This window comes from Stegastes partitus, unplaced genomic scaffold (assembly GCF_000690725.1).
Source record: "Stegastes partitus isolate 25-593 unplaced genomic scaffold, Stegastes_partitus-1.0.2 Scaffold814, whole genome shotgun sequence".
Classification (NCBI taxonomy): Eukaryota; Metazoa; Chordata; class Actinopteri; family Pomacentridae; genus Stegastes; species Stegastes partitus.
Genome location: NW_007578545.1, coordinates 299,501 through 316,877, shown reverse-complemented (window position 1 = coordinate 316,877; position 17,377 = coordinate 299,501). Strand labels below are relative to the sequence as shown.

At 40.9% G+C, this 17,377-nt stretch overlaps 3 protein-coding genes across 3 annotated transcripts; all 3 read right to left on the bottom strand.

Moving 5' to 3' along the window:
• Positions 1 to 880: 880 nt before the first annotated feature.
• Positions 881 to 5,451, bottom strand: LOC103365148 (piggyBac transposable element-derived protein 4-like). Its single transcript, XM_008292507.1, has 2 exons — positions 4,800 to 5,451; positions 881 to 2,716 (listed from the first exon to the last, which is right to left on the bottom strand). The coding sequence occupies exons 1-2, from the start codon at positions 4,973 to 4,975 to the stop codon at positions 970 to 972; spliced, it is 1,923 nt and encodes a 640-aa protein (XP_008290729.1). The 5' UTR covers positions 4,976 to 5,451; the 3' UTR covers positions 881 to 969.
• A 1,649-nt stretch (positions 5,452 to 7,100) lies between these two features.
• Positions 7,101 to 9,492, bottom strand: rpl23a (ribosomal protein L23a). The gene is made up of 5 exons (XM_008292503.1): positions 9,412 to 9,492; positions 8,238 to 8,418; positions 7,811 to 7,987; positions 7,392 to 7,461; positions 7,101 to 7,167 (listed from the first exon to the last, which is right to left on the bottom strand). The coding sequence occupies exons 1-5, from the start codon at positions 9,479 to 9,481 to the stop codon at positions 7,153 to 7,155; spliced, it is 513 nt and encodes a 170-aa protein (XP_008290725.1). The 5' UTR covers positions 9,482 to 9,492; the 3' UTR covers positions 7,101 to 7,152.
• A 716-nt stretch (positions 9,493 to 10,208) lies between these two features.
• On the bottom strand, positions 10,209 to 16,653 carry ddx52 (DEAD (Asp-Glu-Ala-Asp) box polypeptide 52). The gene is made up of 15 exons (XM_008292504.1): positions 16,534 to 16,653; positions 16,021 to 16,291; positions 15,676 to 15,815; positions 15,365 to 15,550; positions 15,126 to 15,269; positions 13,796 to 13,907; positions 13,639 to 13,711; positions 13,249 to 13,452; positions 13,069 to 13,159; positions 12,838 to 12,960; positions 12,593 to 12,743; positions 12,139 to 12,214; positions 11,497 to 11,568; positions 11,069 to 11,368; positions 10,209 to 10,347 (listed from the first exon to the last, which is right to left on the bottom strand). The coding sequence occupies exons 1-15, from the start codon at positions 16,618 to 16,620 to the stop codon at positions 10,311 to 10,313; spliced, it is 2,067 nt and encodes a 688-aa protein (XP_008290726.1). The 5' UTR covers positions 16,621 to 16,653; the 3' UTR covers positions 10,209 to 10,310.
• Positions 16,654 to 17,377: the final 724 nt, after the last annotated feature.

The following is a 17,377-nucleotide window of genomic DNA, read 5'->3' as shown; positions in this document are numbered from 1 at the left end:
CATGCTCGCCGTTTTTCCAACATGGCGGATTTCCTGTCGAGTTTACAGAAACATGCTAATGGACTTTTTTGTGCGTCACAAGTTGTTACACATGTGTAGCAAATGTAGTAGTTGTAAATCAAACATAGCCCCAATGGGAATCTGTTGATTGCACTGGTGTGCTCGGACCCTAATAATAAATAAGAATAATCACAACGGTTACAATAGGGTCCTTGCACTGGTGTGCTCGGACCCTAATAATAAATAATAATAATCACAACGGTTACAATAGGGTCCTTGCACTGGTGTGCTCGGACCCTAACAACAAGAGTTTATCTCTGCAACTTCTTTTTGAAAAATTCTTGTGCTGTAATTAAAGGAACACTTGTAAGATTTGTTCAGATGTGTAAATATCAGTATATATGTTACTGGTTAAGAGTAAATGAAGATGGCACACAGCACAAGTGAAACATTTTCATATTCGCCTAAAATTAAAAGAAGCATTTTCAGGATAATTATCTCTTTGCAATGATCCAGCTACAGCTCTAAACCTCTCCCAAATCATAGCACAATATGTGAACATTCTCTCTACAAAGGCTGACTCTGATAACATGAAGCAGAACAAAACTAGAGAGTGTTTGGTACAGACAGTTCAGGCGAGGTCACATTTTGGCACACTTGTGACCGTCCGTGCCATCCGAATTTTCTTGAATATCACTAATGGTGTTCAATACATCCAAATACAAAATTCATCCAGACTGCTATATATTTTCCAATTCAAAAAATAACCACACAAAACAACTGAATGTTGAATCCAAATGGAGCAGTTTCTTTTTTTTTTAAACAATCTGTATAAAAAAAAAAAAAAAAAGAAAGAAATGTAAAAAAAGAAGGCAAACTAAATATTTCTATAAAAACTGTACACACATAAAACTAAAACAACTATTTATACTATTGTCCATTTATTTACACACATCCATCACGTCCAAGTTACTGCCCATCATGCCACAGCTGGAAGCAGTTCCTTTTTGCGCTGAGGCAGAGAGGAACCTTACACCTCCTGCAAATCACAGGTGTCTTCACCCTGGGCCTTTCAGCATCATGGCACCTCTTACAATACCTCCTGGCCCGATTTTCCTGGTTGTCAAGGAATATGGGCATGCAAGATGTGGAGGGAGCGGGTGGGATGGCTGCTGAGCCTTTAGCAAACTCAAGCATCTCCTGGGCCAACTGCTCCCTGTAGGTCTTTTGGGTGAAGGGCTTTGTTTGAGTAGGGTCCTTCCTCAACTTGAACAGCTCCTTGTGTAAGAGGAAACTGTTCACTGTAGCGATTTCCACAAAGTGGTAAAACAAAGTCTTGTACCACTTCATGGTCTTGTGGCTGATGTTGTAATATGTCATCAGTGCATCCGATAAATCCACACCACCCATGTTGCGGTTGTAGTCGATGATGCTGTCCGGAACTGGTATGAGCTTGTTTTTCCACTCCCCAGCCTCCTTCACCTTTCTCTTCACTGTCAGTCCACTGTAGGCCTGATGCATCGTGGAGCACATTGCAACCTCTCTCGTGTCCATCCACTTTACGAAGAGGAGTTTGCCATCCCTGATCCAACGTATGTCCCCCCTCTCAGCCTTTTTGGGCAGGTCGTTGGTCCGGTTTTGAGGGAAGCCAGTGTGATGTTGTCGAATAGTCCCACAACAGGCAATGTTCTTCTCGGACAGATCATTGAAGAGAGCGGGGCTTGTATAGTAATTGTCTGTAAACAAGTTGTAGCCGCTACCAAGGAGAGGAAGAGGCAAAAGGTCAATCACTGCTGAGTAACTCAGACCGCGAGTTGTGGGGGACTCACTTTTGCCTGTGTAGATGAAGAAATTCCAGGTATAGCCTGTCAGTGAATCAGCCAACACAAACAGTTTGTAACCCCACTTTGTCGGCTTGTTCTTCATGTACTGCTTCATGCTGATCCTGGCTTTACTTCCAACCATCCGCTCATCAATGGACAGATTCCGATATGGCTGGAAATGGGCTTTGCAGGCGTTCACAATCTCCGTATAGAGGGGCTTCAGCTTGAAAAGTCTGTCATACTCAGGAGTGCCCTTTTTTTTGTCATTTTCCTCATCGTCTTTTGGGTCGCTGAGGTGAAGTGACCATATAATTGCCTCAAGGCGGTCCCTGCTCATTTGGTCACCGGGGAAGGAGAAGTTGTATGGCCATCTCTTCCTCCAGTAATCAGACCTGTGGCGTACGCTCACAAGGCCACTGAAAAGAAGAATGGCTAGGAATGTGTAGAACTCCTTCACCGTGAGCGTTTCCCACTTGAACTTCAACCCAGCTTTTCGTCTTCTGGCAGCGTTGGCATTTGTGTTGTCAATGACTTTTTGGACAACAGACGCTGAAAAGAAAAGCTGGAAGAGGCTGAGGGGAGACCATGCCGCGGTGGTGTGAAATGTGGGGCCTGGGGTCCTGGCCGGCATGAATTTGGGTAGTTCGGGTTTGCTGTCCTCTTCCTCTTTGTTATGCCACTCGTCCTCGTCATCCTCTATAGGTGCAAACAATTGTTTTCTACGCTTGGTAGCTGGAGAAGTTCCCAGAGAGGAGCGTTTATTCTTCTTAATGGTGGAGGAAGGTGTTGATGGTCCTGACTGAGGTGTTACCGCCGTTCTTCGACAATGTGTTGGCCGGGGCTTCTTTGCAGATCCTCGGACACTGGCAGAGAGTGGCTCGTAATCGTCATCACTGTAAACCCAAATGTGGAAGAAAAACAAATTAATGCATTCAGTGGTCTAGTTCTGAAATTGTAATACATGTAAACAAAAAAGCAATGAATGGTGAAAATAAACACACACTGTGCTGGAGAAGTCAACACACACACGCACTCACACTCACACATACATACATCAGAATCAGAAACAGATTTATGGTATAGTTCACACAATACGAGAAATTTGTTCTGGTGGGTTGGTGCAACAATACAACAATAAATATAGAGTAAACAATAAATAAAGTAATGAAAAACAAAAATAACTGTAATAGTGCAAAGAATCAAAGTTAAATTGAAATAAGAACCACAGAACGGTAATGTTGTTTACAAGAGGATTGAGGGTGCAGATATATTGATATTTACATTTATACAGATATAGAGGGGGCAGGGGGGTCAGTGCGGGTCCTGTGCCTCGTTCATGAGGCAGGTGGCAGATGGAAAAAAACTGTTGTGGCATGAGGTTCTGGTCCTGATGGACCGAAGTCTCCTGCCAGAGGGGAGTGATTGAAAGAGTTTGTGACCAGGGTGGGAGGGGTCGGCCACAATCTGACCTGCATGCCTCAGAGTCCTGGAAGCATACAGATCCAGGAGAGAAGGCAGATTGCAGCCAATGACCTTCCCATCCAAGCAGATGATGCGCTGCAGTCTGGCCTTGTCCTTGGTTGTTGCTGCAGCGTGCCAAATGGTGATAGAGGAGGTGAGGATGGACTCGATGATGGAGGTGTAGAAGTGCACCATCATCTTTATTGGCAGACTGAATTTCTTCAGCTGCCACAGGAAGTACATCTTCTGTTGGGCTTTCTTGATGAGAGAGCTGATGTTCAGCTCCCACTTGAGGTCCTGGGTGATGATGGTGCCCAGGAAGCAGAAAGACTGCAGGGTCCACTGGGCAGTCACTCAGGGTGATGGGGAGGAGTGGGGCTGTGTCCCTTCTGAAATCCACAATCATCTCCACCGTCTTTAGAGCGTTGAGCTTCAGGTTGTTCAGCTTGCACCAGTACACCAGCCGCTCTGTCTCCCTCCTGTAGGCAGACTCATCTCCATCAGAGATGGGTCGTGTCGTCCGAGAACTTCAGGAGTTTGACAGACTGGTGGCTGGAGGTGCAGCTGTTTGTGGACAGGGAGAAGAGCAGAGGGGAGAGAACACAGCCCTGAGGGGATCCAGTGCTGATGGTCCGGGAGTCTGAGATGTGTTTTTCCAGCTTCACATGCTGCCTCCTGTCAGACACAAAGTCTGTGATCCACCTGCAAGTGGAGTCTGGCACAGTTCAGCTGGGACAGCTTGACCTGCAGGAGAGTCAGGATGATAGTATTGAATGCAGAACTAAAATCCAAAAACAGAATCTTGGCGTAGGCTCCTGGGGAGTCCAGGTGCTGCAGGATGCAGTGCAGGTTTACTGCATCATCTACAGACCTGTTGGCTCTGTAGGCGACGGGTCTGAAGTCATTCAGTACAGATGTCCTCTGCTTTTTAGGGACGGGGATAATGGTGGAGGCCTTGAAGCAGGCTGGAACGTGACCTGTCTCCAGTGAGGTGTTGAAAATGTTTGTGAACACTGGAGACAGCTGATCAGCACAGTGCTTCAGGGTGGATGGAGAGACAGCGTCTGGCCCATTGGCCTTGCGGGGGTTCTGCCTCTTCAACAGTTTGTTGACACCTTTCTCCATCCAGGAGAAAGGTGTCACTGTGGGAGGAGGGGAGAGGAGGGAGTGGGAGGAGGGGAGAGGGGGGAGGAGGAGGAGGGAGCCTCTGAGGTGAGGCTCCTGCTGTGATGGGGGAGGTGCATTCATAAACACATACATTCTTTCATTGTGTGCTCAATTTATTTTATTTTTTTTTCAGCACTCAAATGTCCTGTTGTGTGCTCAGAATAGTGTCACTGCATACATTTTGAGTGCATAAAGAAACATTTTGAATACAGAAAACAGTTCAGTATACAATCCAACCACGTGACTCTGCGCCAGAATTTTGCCCTGACAAAACTGCCAGTACTAGATAAATTTAAAATTTGACACCAATAAATCGATAAATTCATTCATTCATAAGACAATCCATACCTTTCCGACGATGGAAGGACGTAATCCACGTCATCGCCGTTGTCCTGTGCGGGACCGAGCAGATCCTCGTCATCTGATGATGAATCCAGAGCACAAGCCAGGCTCCCGTCGTCCTCCTCCAGCATTCGGAGTACTTCCACTGTACTATGACCACTAATTGGTCCTTGCACTGCCATTCTTCCGTCAAAGAAAGTTAAAATAAAGCTGCAAACACGTACAAAACAAGCTGTGCGTTATGCGTTCTGTGCGTAACGCTGGTCAAACCGCTGTGCAGCTTCTGTGGTCACGTAAGGCTGTATCTCCGTAATGGCTTGGTCGATTGTTGTGATTGGTAACGCCTTCGAATTGCTACAGCCAATACAATATAGCGACAGCCTCCAAAGTGAGATTGACAGCACTTTTAGCCAATCAGAATCAGTATAAAGTTTTTCACTAACTTCACTTCTTATCATACATATAAAATATTCATTCCTTTTTTTTTTAATGCTTCAAATGCTAGTTTGTTTGCACAACGCACGTGTTGTAAAACAACCTCAAAAATGACCACTGTCTATATTCCCTGTGCCACTAGTTTTTCTTGTTAAGATAAAAGAACAATCTGAGATATGTACCTGGTTAACAGCAAGCTTGATTATAATGCATTATTATTTTTGAGCAGAGAGAACAAAGTAGAGAGAACTCCCACTCGGCGTGCTCCTGGTCAAAAATGGCCACCTCCTGTTTACATTCCCAAATGATAGTGCGCATGCGTCACCGTGTATGCAGCCTGTTGCGATTGCTCCTGTTCCTTTTTCCTGTTTTCGGCTATTTTTACTTCTGGTAGTATTATTGTTATTACGTTGTATATACACTTACAACAGCAGAATGTATTTTTTGGTGTTATATTTTATTTTCATATTAATATTTTATTATATATTTTCATTTTCCTACTTCTTTTAACACTTTTGATTGGGAGCATCTGTAACTGAAAGCAGTTTCCTCGAGGGGATCAAGAAAGTATCTCTGATTCTGATGCTTTAAAATTAATATACATTAAAATATTTTTTTCCACTTTCATCAATTTAACAAAATAATACATTATACCTGATTATTTTCCATCATTGCAACTAAATGCACGTCAATAATTTGCAGTATCAATGATATTTATGCATCATTACTTTTTTGTGCAGTGACAAAAGAAAAGCTCCCACTCAGCGTGCTCGTGGCCAAAAATGGCCACCTCCTGTTTTCCAAAATGCTACCAAAATATACCACATATTAACATTATTTTCTACTTTCAACAGTTAAGTTTTTAAGATTAGAATCAGTCCTGACCATGAAATCCCAAATTTCATTCAACTTCAGAATTTTCACCCTTTAAATTTGATTTAGAGGGGCATTGTAGCACAAAAAGTATCCCGTCCCATCTTGTCATTCCACATGGCATGTGTTGCTTCATGTCTTGAGCAGTAGATGCCAGTCAGAATCCTGATATTGGCTCTCATCTACATTTCATCCACATCCCTCCAATCCTCACACCTCCTGCTCTCATGTAGGTTTTCATGGGTACACAGCAGTTGAATCCTCTCAGGGTGGGCCCAGAGGTGATACCAGTGGGTACTAGACTGTAGTGCAGGGTCTCTTTAGCAGTGGGAAACCACACAATTTTCTCATTACAAGACATCCATTCAGCCTTGAGCCCAAAGGCTACTTTGGATTGTTGGGTTCTGTTCATATTTGTAAGGTCTGTACCTTACTTTGTCATGGGCTATATGATGACATATGTTGTAAACTGCACTATACAAATAAAATGTAATTGAACTAAAAATGAAAACAATTTTACCTAACTTGTATGATTTAGTACTGTGAATAACAAGGAAATGTAGTTTTCATGGGTTTCAACTGGCTAAAAGTGCCCACGATAGAGCCAAGAGGTACAATTGTATGTATACAGTATATTTTGAATATATTTAAAGAGCTGAAATTGAAAATTAAATCTGAAAAATATTCACACCCTTGGGAAATGTTATTCCATTTGCATTAACACAGCTAAAATGGTCAAAGAAAAGAGAGTGAAGTGGACACAAATGGCCAGCACAGAGACCAGAGGGTTAATGCATTTTACTGGGGGGAGCACCACATAAGATTTCTTTACCTATTAATAAAACTGTGACACAAATTCACTTCATACAAGCTTACAAATTTTGCATTTCCTAAAAAAATAACTGTAGTAACTCAGGCTTTGTCGTTAAAAGTGAGAAAAGGCTAATTTACTGCATCTATCAATGAGTGTAGACATCCGACAAACACAAGGACACTGGATCAGTTTGTTTATACAAATATTTATTCTTCCACAAGTCTCTTGAGCCACAGTTTAGATGATGCCAATCTGTAAAAAGACAAACACAGAAATTACACAATGTTCACCAAAACACTGCACAAATTTGTCCCTACACTATCTGGCATCAGTGGTTCCTTTGAATGCATCACAGACATTCAGACACATTAAAAGTTTACATCACGTGCTCAGGATTGAAAAACACAAAAATGATCTGAGACTAGCTTCATAAAAAATCTCAACTCCCCATTTTAACCAGCTGAATGAAGGCTCACCTTGTTTGCAACATCCAACGCATCATAATCTGGTGCGAGACGAACGTACGCCTTCTTCTCACCGTCAGGCCTGAAGGGTAGGTCAGAACAGAAGAGACAGATGAAGCAATGAAAAGAATGTGCTAAGACAAATCAGGAAGTCTATATTGATATGGGCTGTTTAAGGTTGTATGTTATATACATTAACAATAATTAGAATTCAAATTCTCCAAACACTACATGTAATGTCTGTCTACTACTAAGAACAGGCACTCCAGAATATACACGTGATTACAGTGAGCTGACATGATCACCTATCATAGTTCTCGTATGTATCATGACCAGTATACGGAAAAGAATGCATAAAATATTGTCATTGTTCAAGCAATTCAGTTTAAGCTGAAACTAGGCTTCAGCTCAGCCTGGGTTTAGATTTCTACCTGATGAGTGTGTTGACTTTGGCGACGTCGATGTCATACAGCTTCTTGACAGCGTGTTTGATCTGGTGTTTGTTTGCCTTGACGTCCACAATGAACACAAGCGTGTTGTTATCTTCAATTTTCTTCATAGCAGACTCTGTTGTCAAGGGGAACTTGATGATGGCATAGTGATCCAGCCTAAAAAAAAAAAAAAGAATTATTGTAGGATTAAAATCTTTACTTCTGGTCTGTAAAACCTCTAAAGGAAAACCTAACGTTGATCATTTATTCTCTACTTAGAAACATGAAACAATACGTTTTTGTTGGGTGCATCAGTAGTTAATAAAGCTGGAATCATGCTTTGTCATACTTTGATCGCTTTTACCATCATGTGCACCAGATTTATTCCTTGTCCATTTGTTATAAGCATACAATCATTGTAACTCACTTGTTCCTGCGAGGAGCGCTCTTGCGTGGATACTTGGGCTGTCTGCGGAGACGGAGGGTTTTAGGGCGACGGAAGGTGGGAGAAGTCCTGACTTTCTTCTTCCTCTGGCTGTGGACGCCTTTGAGCACAGCCTTTTTGGCCTTCAGAGCCTTTGACTTGGCCTCAGTCTTGGCAGGGACAGCTAAGGAAGAAAGGCACCATTTGTTATGACAGTCCATTTGCTTGTTTGTAACTTAATAATAAGCCATACGTTAAGACATTTAAGAAAATGCAAAGATCATCACCAAGTCCTTACATTATAGATGACTGTATTCTACTAATACAAGTCCCAAGTGTGTTCATATCTGACCAAAGACTGCTCCTACACTACTGAAAGCATCACATGCCAAAACACTATTATATTCAAATACCGTGATACTAAAACAAGCCTTTCAGTGCAAAGCTCGATCTAACATCTGTGTGTCTCAAAATTTCGACATAATATTTTAACGCTCTCGATGGCAGCCAATATCTATACACAAACAAGCTTCCATTTATACAATATACTTTCATTGCGGCCTACATATGCAAGTGACTGGAACTCATCAACTTCATCTCGTCCCATGTGTACAGTCATTTCGGCCTTTCAAACTGCAATTACTCTCCTAAGACATAAGCATAACACGCAAGACACCTAATTTCACTTTACAATATTACATAGAAAAAAATACACGTCCGATGTTTTAAAACCAGAACCTGCTTTCACGCAGAGCTAATGCAACGATTAATACACTGTAGAGTTGCCCTGAATGCTAACACACAAACAGCTAATACCTTCTGTATAATACCTACAGCTAATAACCAGGAACTCTCACCGTAAACTAACTAAGCTTTGTTCATTATAGAATGTGTAGGAAGAAATCAGAACAAAATAAAACGGTAATTAGACCACGTTTTGCTCAGCGGCATCACCGCTAGCACGCCAACATTAGCTTAGCTAGCATCACGTTACAGCATACATGCCGGAGACACAGTCTGCGTTATCTACATATTTCTCCAGCCGACAGCAGGACCTTGAGATTATTTAAGGCACTGTCAATTTATGCTATCATAGCGGACTTGTATGTCGACTATTAGAGGCGTTATTTGTGTAAAATGTACCTTTTATTCATTTAAAATTATCAGATTGACAAACCTTCCTTCTTCACCTTCGGTGCCATGTTGAGAAAGGAAGACGGAACGGGGTTTCCTGCAGTATAATGCATGGGCGAGATCTCGTAGCATATTTATCGCGATAGCTCCTCCCATATCAGGTTAGACATTAGTCTACACATTGTCCTGCTATACCACCAGTTTGCTTTTATTACGTCGGATTGCCTGAAAACATATGTCTTTATAGTGGAGGATATAGTTGAGTTTACAAATCTTTACTGTGCCTTGCAATTTGTACATATTTTTGTTGCTCCCTGGTAACACAGCAGTTTGGTCAGCTCAGGTTGGTTTAAAACCTGCAATATGAAGCTGATTTGGTATTAAAATGCTGATGATATGCTTAAATGTGTTTTCTTGTGCATATTAATGAAAAAAAAAACTCTATTGCCTGTGCTGTAAACAACACTCTCACTGCATGAGATTTTATCCATTTACGCTCATAACAATATGATTAATAATTTACATAAGATCAGTAAAATTTTAACATCAAAATATTCCTAGATCTGGTGGAGAGTTGAATAGCAAAATTAAGCGTTACATAATTGATAGATATTAAACATCTTAGTGGAACTTATTTCACAACCTCCCTCATAGGTGCCTGCAATTATAGTACAATATATATTTAAAAGACCAAATTATTTAATGTCTTTACCTCAGTCAGAATGCTTTTAAACATTTTGTTCTTGTAGAAGAATGTCAAAATATGCTGTCAGAAGAGTAAATGTGCCAGAAATGGAAGGAAAAAACATAGATAGAAAAACTGTTTATTTTATACTTCCATAATACAAAGCACAAATGTGAAAATTATCAGTAAATCAGAGGGCAACATGAAAAAAAAAAATCCACATCCATTTTCATAGCAGTCTGCTCGTCCCCTCTTCTCTAGTCTCCTTTGGGCTTATTTTTCATCCCCTTTTTCCTGGTGAAGAGAAAGAAAGAAAATCTGAATAATTTCAAGTCATTTTTGACCTGCATCTTCAGCATGTGTCACCTCTTACATCCTTTAATTGCAAAAATGAATTCATTCCAGATATAAGACTTTTGAATTTAAAATCTTATTTCAAAAACACATTGTAAAGTAGCTGCCACTTGAAAACAAAGAAAGTATTGAAACAGCACTTAAAAACAATATTTGTACATTTTTGTAGTAGTTTTTTTCCCCAAGTTATTCTAAAGGAGTTTGCAAAAAGCAGTTTTGGAGGACTCATGCCTACTTCGGCTTTGATTCTACCACTACAGTACTCAGCATTTTACACCAACAGTTTACACACTGTGGGATCAGTTGTGTTTCTAAAACATTAAATAGTGTTACAGAGATGAGTTGTGAAAGAAAGTGTTTCTTTGTATGTATTTTACTTTGGAAGGACATTTATCATCTTTAACTTTATTCATTTGTTACTATGGTAACTTCTATAGGGTGTAAATTGAAGATCCACAATACAAAACTAAACAATGAAAATGTATTCTGCCAGAAAAAAACAAAACACAGGCCGAAAAAACCTGAAAAGCTTTTTGCAGATGTCAGATGTCACCTTTTTGCAAACAACCCACATCTAGTTTTGAATTTGTTTGATTCTAGTTTACAGACTAAAATGAAAACAATTGTTCATTACAAAGATGCCCTTCCCCACCATGCTTACTTTTTTAACTTGACTCCTGAGGATTTTGATCCCACTTTCTGCGTCACTTTCCTGTGTTTTACTGCCTCCCCTTCTTTCTGTGCTTTATTTTTTTTCTTCACTCCCTGTCCCGCTGTCTTCTTCTCCCCCTTCTGCTGTTGCACTGCTTTTTGAGGTCCACTGTCTCCTTTCTGGTCTCCACCTGATGCCTGCTTCTTTTCTTTTTTCTTTGCTTTTCCTTTTGTCTTCATTAAGTAGCGAGGAGTTGTGCAAATGGTGCTTCTCTTGGGAGGTTTCTTCTCCAGTCTCCGCTTCGCTTTGCTGAACGAAAACACAACAGCAACATTATAGAAATTGTAACAAGAAGAAATTAAGCAAGAAATTGAAGAGCAAAAACGTCTTTAAATGCATCACGTATGGTGGAAATTCATGATCATAATCTCCTTTACCTGTGTATCTTCTTGAAGCCGATCATGTAGTCGGGTACAGGACAGCCAGCTTGTTTTATAACATTGGCGATGCTATTTAGAGGTAGATGGACAGAGAAAGGCATTTAGAGAGGAAGTGAAAATACATTCAATGTGGTTGGGGTTACTGTGACTCAGTGCCAAAGTTGAAGTCTTTCAAAAAAAATAAAATAAAATAAAATAAAATAAAATGAAAAAACCACTGATTCAATAACAAAACTTGCAGCAACAACAGCGAATCAGGCAAACATGAGTTTAAGTCTGTAAAACACAGTAAATACTGACTTAAGAACAATGTTTTTGCCTCTCAGTGACCTTTAAGGTCAAAATATTAAGAGCACAACTTTTATTGTCCAAACTACCTCATTTTTTCCTTTGCTGCTTCATCCTGTCCCAGTGCTCCACTGGGGTAGGACAAGCACATCATTAACTTTCTTTGCTTTCAGCTGCTAGACAAAAATCTATTGGTGTCTACCACTGCCTACCTGTCTGACATGAAATTTGCTGTTTGATGAGCACAACTGTGCATCAGTATAGGCAGACTAAGTTTCCAGAATCATACACAACAAAAAAACAACACATACATGTTTAACTGCAAAGAAAGAGCATCTGCTCTTTTTATACCTGCGCAACAGTGGTTTGTCATTTTCTGTGAAGAAGGTGATGGCCTTCCCCTGATGTCCGGCTCTACCAGTACGACCTGATGAACAACAAGCAGAATGATACATGAAGGAACTGTTGGGCAGAGAGGAAAAGGAGAAATACAACACAAACTCAAGCATACTGTGATATTTACTACTGATAAATCTTTTTCTATTCTTAGGGTAAGGATTTAGTATGTAAAATGTTAAACATAACAGCAAGCCAATCACAAGCTGACAGCCACTGATGTTATGGTTCTAATTTGGGTGAAAAACTTAAAGCTAGTCAATCCACAACTAATGTAAAATGAAATTTTTCCATCTGTGCAGCTATGACAAGCACATACTTTGTGTTTTTAAATAATAAATAGTGATGATCATTTAAAATGTCACCAAAACAGTCACTGATTTATTTTGTATCCATTGCTCAAACCAACCAATTCGGTGGATGTACTCCACAGCGCTGGTGGGGAAGTCGTAGTTCAGCACGAGGTTCACTCCTTTGAAATCGATTCCTCTGGCGAGCAGGGCCGTGCAGATCAACACCCAAATCTTACCAGAGCGAAAACTGTTCACCACGTTGTCCCTCTAAAAACAAAGGAGCCAAAGAAAAGGAGGATAAATGATCTACTGACATAGAAAACGCCAAAAACTCTTTGTGTTGAGTTGTGTCAGTGTGTACCTGCTGCTGTGTGCGGTCTGCGTGGATCACGTCTACGTTGATGCCTTCATAAACCAACTCATGGAAAAGCTCTCGTGCTCTCTCTATAGACTGAACGAACACCAGCATGGGAGGCAAGAAACCCTGAAAGACAGCGAGGACATGCCTTTATTAAATCTTGCATTGTAAAGAAGCAGACCTTGTCAGAATTTAATATTCAAAAATAAGCTATGGTCCTTGGTTTGCTCGTACTTTTTTGATGATGTCCCTCATGGCCACAAGCTTCCCATTCTCTGTCCCAACAAACAGCAGCTGCTGCTCCACCGTCTCCACTGCTGTATTTCTGAGAAGATGATAAATTCATTTGTCTAATGCAGGAATAAAAAGAATATAAACCCACTAAAGTGAGCAGCTCTATAAGCTGAGCCTCACCTGTGTCCGATGTTGACAGAAACCAGGTTGTCGAGGTTCAGGCGACACCATTGTTCGACCTCTGGTGTGCAAGTGGCGCTAAAAAAAGCTCTGCGCACCTTTGCACTGGAGCAGGCCAGAAAAATGGTGGCCAGCTGCTCCCTGAAGCCTGTTTTACCGCCTTCAAACAACTTATCGGACTCATCGACAACCAGCCACTCCACGCTGAACAACAAAAAAAAAGACAATGGTGAATTTGTATCTTCTTGTACAAGATTTTCTGCCTTTATTGGATAGTTGTGAGTAAAGACCACAGTAAAGAAACAAGCGAACAGAAAAGGCATGACATGCAGCAAAGGTCACAGGTTAAATGGTAAACCAGTACAACATTAAGACCAGATTAAACTTTACCTGCTGAGGTCAATGGCTGGAGGATCCTGCTTGAGAAGGAAGATGAGTCTGTTTGGAGTACTGACGAGTATATCTGCACACAGAAGCAAAGGATTCAGTGAGGAGTGAGGAGAGGCAGGTTTCATATTTTACCTCTTCTGTCTCTTCTTATTCTTACCATATTTTTTGTTTGACTGTGGTCCATATTTCTTGGCCGCTATCGACGCTTTGTCTATGATGTGAACTCTAAATCCGACTCCCTCTGACAGACGGAGCAGCTCTCTGTAGGTCTGAAGACAACAAGACAAAACTGAACAAACACGGCTAAAAATACATGAAAATGTGTGAGCACCGTACAGTGAACAACTTGAGCATCAGATTAAACTCCAGCTGTAGCATCAGGAATTTAAGCATTTCAGGTCTCCTTATTTGATATCAATACTTATGAGAGTGTATGTCATTAAATGAGACAGACATCTGCAGTTAAGGGAACAGTTGAGGAGAAATAAGACTTTGCAATTAAGTTAATTAATGTTCATTTTATGTTTATCATTATTATTTACATATGGAGAATAAATCAGCTGCCTACATGTAATGAGAAAGAGGTTGCTCGCAGTGATGACCTGACAGAACTCTCACTCTGAAGTTAGCTTCAGCTCTGCAGGGCTTTTACATTGATCTTGTTTTCAGCCACAAAAGCTCTACAGATCAGCTGTGCAGTATTTGTCCAGAACACTAGACAGGTAAAGATGGGGACTAGTGACTAAACACATAAAAGCTCTCGCAGCTAAAGAAGCCCTAGTTGTGGGCCAGAAATCCTACGAATGAATGCTAATGATGCTTTGTTGGAGCTGGATGTGTGAATAGTCAACTGGTTTGTTAACAATAAGGTGATGATGTCTGTGCCATGCTTGTTTCTTTGCCTCCAATGAGTACATAAATTATTAAATGTTTCTACCCACTGGTCTATATGCGCACCTTAAATTGACACGTAATTGCATCCAAAAAACCCCCAAAAAAACCCCAAAATGTGACACTTGCCTCATGAGATGCATTTGACAAGTGCGATGACTACGGACCTTGTGACATACCTAAAGCATGTGACTTTAAAGTCGACTGAGGCTTCTGTTCCCTCTTTTTTATGTTGTTTTTTCCATTTGTTTGAGGTTTAATTGCAGCACTTTTATTTACTTTTTCATCTCATTGCACCATCTTGGTCTGCACTGGTTTCATGATGACACTTGACTCTATCAGTAGCACCACCCCTGCTTATTTCAACAAACTGATGCCTAATAATGACGTAACAGTAGCAGATGAAAACACACATTCATTTTCTTTTGCGGATTTTCTGGATATTCGGTTTATATTTGTGCTAAATCTAAGCAACTAAATCTCAACGTAGCAAACAATATCAATATACATTTAATCCTCAATGACTGTAATAGCAAACAGACCAGTATATATAGATATGTGTGTGTGTGTGTGTGTGTGTGTGTGTGTGTGTGTACCTGGCTGGCCAGTTCTCTTGTGGGGGAGATGATGACAGCCCTGAAGCCCAGGTTGGCTGGCTGCTGCAGGTGTGTGAGCAGCGGGAGACAGAAAGCTAACGTTTTTCCAGATCCAGTGGGAGCGCAGGCAAGGAGTTCCCGATCCTGATCGAAAAACCAGACCAGTATAAACCCTCACAAAAGCCCCATCTGTACATGATTAAACAAAAAAATGTGTGTGTGTGTGTGCATTTACTCACGTGCATCATGAGTGGTATTGCCTGCATCTGTATCGGTGTCGGGGAGTGCAGCCCTGCGTCTCTGAGGTTCTGAAGAACGCGTGGGTTGAGCCGATACTCAGACTGCAGCTCCTCGAACGTGCACACTGGATCGGGTACATCGCTGCCGTGCGCATTTATACGATGCTGAGAGCGAATGCGATTTACCTAGAATTAAAGAAAGAGCAATGCACGTTAAAGAAGACCAACGGTGAAGTCTGAGTTCACACAGTAGTCACCTTTGCAGGACATTTCAAATTAAAATGTAATTTAAGTTGTGTCTCTGTGAGGACCTTTTCCTGGTGAAGATGCTTCAGCCTCTTCAGCGAGGATTTCTCTTTCTCATCACCCTGCAGGGTTTGGATCTTTCTATCCAATGAGGAGGTCCATGTGATGCCATTTCCATGTGTCTCTGTCAGCGGTCTGCCACTATCTACAGTCAAACAAAAGACAGCAAATGGTAGTGAGTCTTTGAAACAGACATCATGTATATTTGTTCTGTTTTTTTCCCACAATTGAGCATTTCCGCATGAACCATGACAGTCTCAAAAACAATTCAGGGGTTTCATACATTTAAGGAACCAATCCTGTCAATTGAAACAAGGCAAGAATTACAATCTGATCAGCACATCCTTTACCTTCCACCTCCACTTGGCTGCTTTTAGTCTTTTTCTTCTTCTTTTTCTTGGTCTTTACATCTCTTTCTTCTTCTCTGCGCTTCCTTTTGCCCCCAGCACCAGAGTCTTCACTTTCCCCTTCCTCCTCATACTGCTCTCCTCCATCCTCCTCTTCCTCCTCCTGCTGCTCTTTCAGGCTCCAGCTCTGGGATCCACTGGCAGATCCTGTTCCAAAGTAATCAATCGCAGAGAGCGGAACCGAGCACTCTTCCACTCCATGAGATCTGGCAGGCTGAAAAACAAGACAGGAAAACACAGTGTGTGTTGATATCGATATGGTTTCCGCTGTTACTCTAACAAATTGTGATATTAAGGCCACCAAGCCCCTCAAGAATGTCAGAAAATCCCTGCAGAGCACTTACAGGCTAGCACAACTCGCAGACCATTAGCCAAAGCCGAGTAAACCGTGGCTCTCACAGCTGTTATCAGCTGTTTTTTTCCCAGTACATCATTAGCCACATAAATTAAGTTTACCTTAAAACGAGCGGCGTCTTGACCGAACCTCTTGAAGTCAAATTTAGCTCCCGCTCCGAGTTTCCGAAACAATTCGAAGGCGTCCATTCCTTCAGCAGCGTGGTCTACTTGGATCCAGGCATCACTAATCAACACCCGCATCATCCACCTGTGTCCTCTGCTGCCCCCTACAGGCTGTGAGCGCTGCAGCAGCTACGACCAAACCTGCTAATGTATTAAATTCTTCCACATAAATCAATCATAAAATCTGGCTAAATATTTAATCATTGCAAAAGCAGCGTATTGTATGATATTCTAAAGAGATAAATACCAATACAATTCTACATAATCGTTGTTGGATGTTGTTTTATTCAATATTGTTTTATTAAATAAATAAAAACTAATATTCATAAGATAGAAATACCTGCTGAATTACTAAACAAACATGTCCTAAAATACAAAATAAAAATTGGTCCTTTGGAAAATGTCCTTTTAGAAATTAAAAAAAAACTTTAATTATTACATTTGTTTATATATACTCATTATGTTGTGTGTTTATTCCATAAGAATCTTTATCTATTTACATATTAGCTTAATTAATATTGAATAAAATTACATTCCAGATCACAGCATTTTTCTTTATATAACCAAATTTTGAGGAAAGACAGGAAAAGAGACATTCCAGTGTATTCCTGTGTTTGACCAAATACAACAGTGCCACTTTTGCCTCTATAAAGCCACACAGAATTAGATCACCAGCTTTGATTCACATTGAAATGCAACTAAAAGTATTTCTCACATCCTCATATCTGCTTTTTGGGTGCCAGGGAAGAACTCATCCCAGCATTTCTTTAAAATAGACATT

Excerpts from the sequence above, each read along its gene's own strand:
- LOC103365148 (XM_008292507.1), bottom strand. The coding sequence starts at position 4,975 with ATGGCAGTGCAAGGACCAATTAGTGGTCATAGTACAGTGGAAGTACTC. Across the intron at positions 2,717-4,799 it reads GTCCTTCCATCGTCGGAAAG|TGATGACGATTACGAGCCAC; the intron begins GTATGGATTGTC and ends TTGGGTTTACAG.
- rpl23a (XM_008292503.1), bottom strand. The coding sequence starts at position 9,481 with ATGCATTATACTGCAGGAAACCCCGTTCCGTCTTCCTTTCTCAACATG. Across the intron at positions 8,419-9,411 it reads ACCGAAGGTGAAGAAGGAAG|CTGTCCCTGCCAAGACTGAG; the intron begins GTTTGTCAATCT and ends TTTCTTCCTTAG. Across the intron at positions 7,988-8,237 it reads AGCGCTCCTCGCAGGAACAA|GCTGGATCACTATGCCATCA; the intron begins GTGAGTTACAAT and ends TTTTTTTTTTAG.
- ddx52 (XM_008292504.1), bottom strand. The coding sequence starts at position 16,620 with ATGGACGCCTTCGAATTGTTTCGGAAACTCGGAGCGGGAGCTAAATTT. Across the intron at positions 13,453-13,638 it reads CCAGCCATTGACCTCAGCAG|CGTGGAGTGGCTGGTTGTCG; the intron begins GTAAAGTTTAAT and ends TTTGTTGTTCAG. Across the intron at positions 10,348-11,068 it reads TCAGGAGTCAAGTTAAAAAA|GAAAAAGGGGATGAAAAATA; the intron begins GTAAGCATGGTG and ends TCTCTTCACCAG.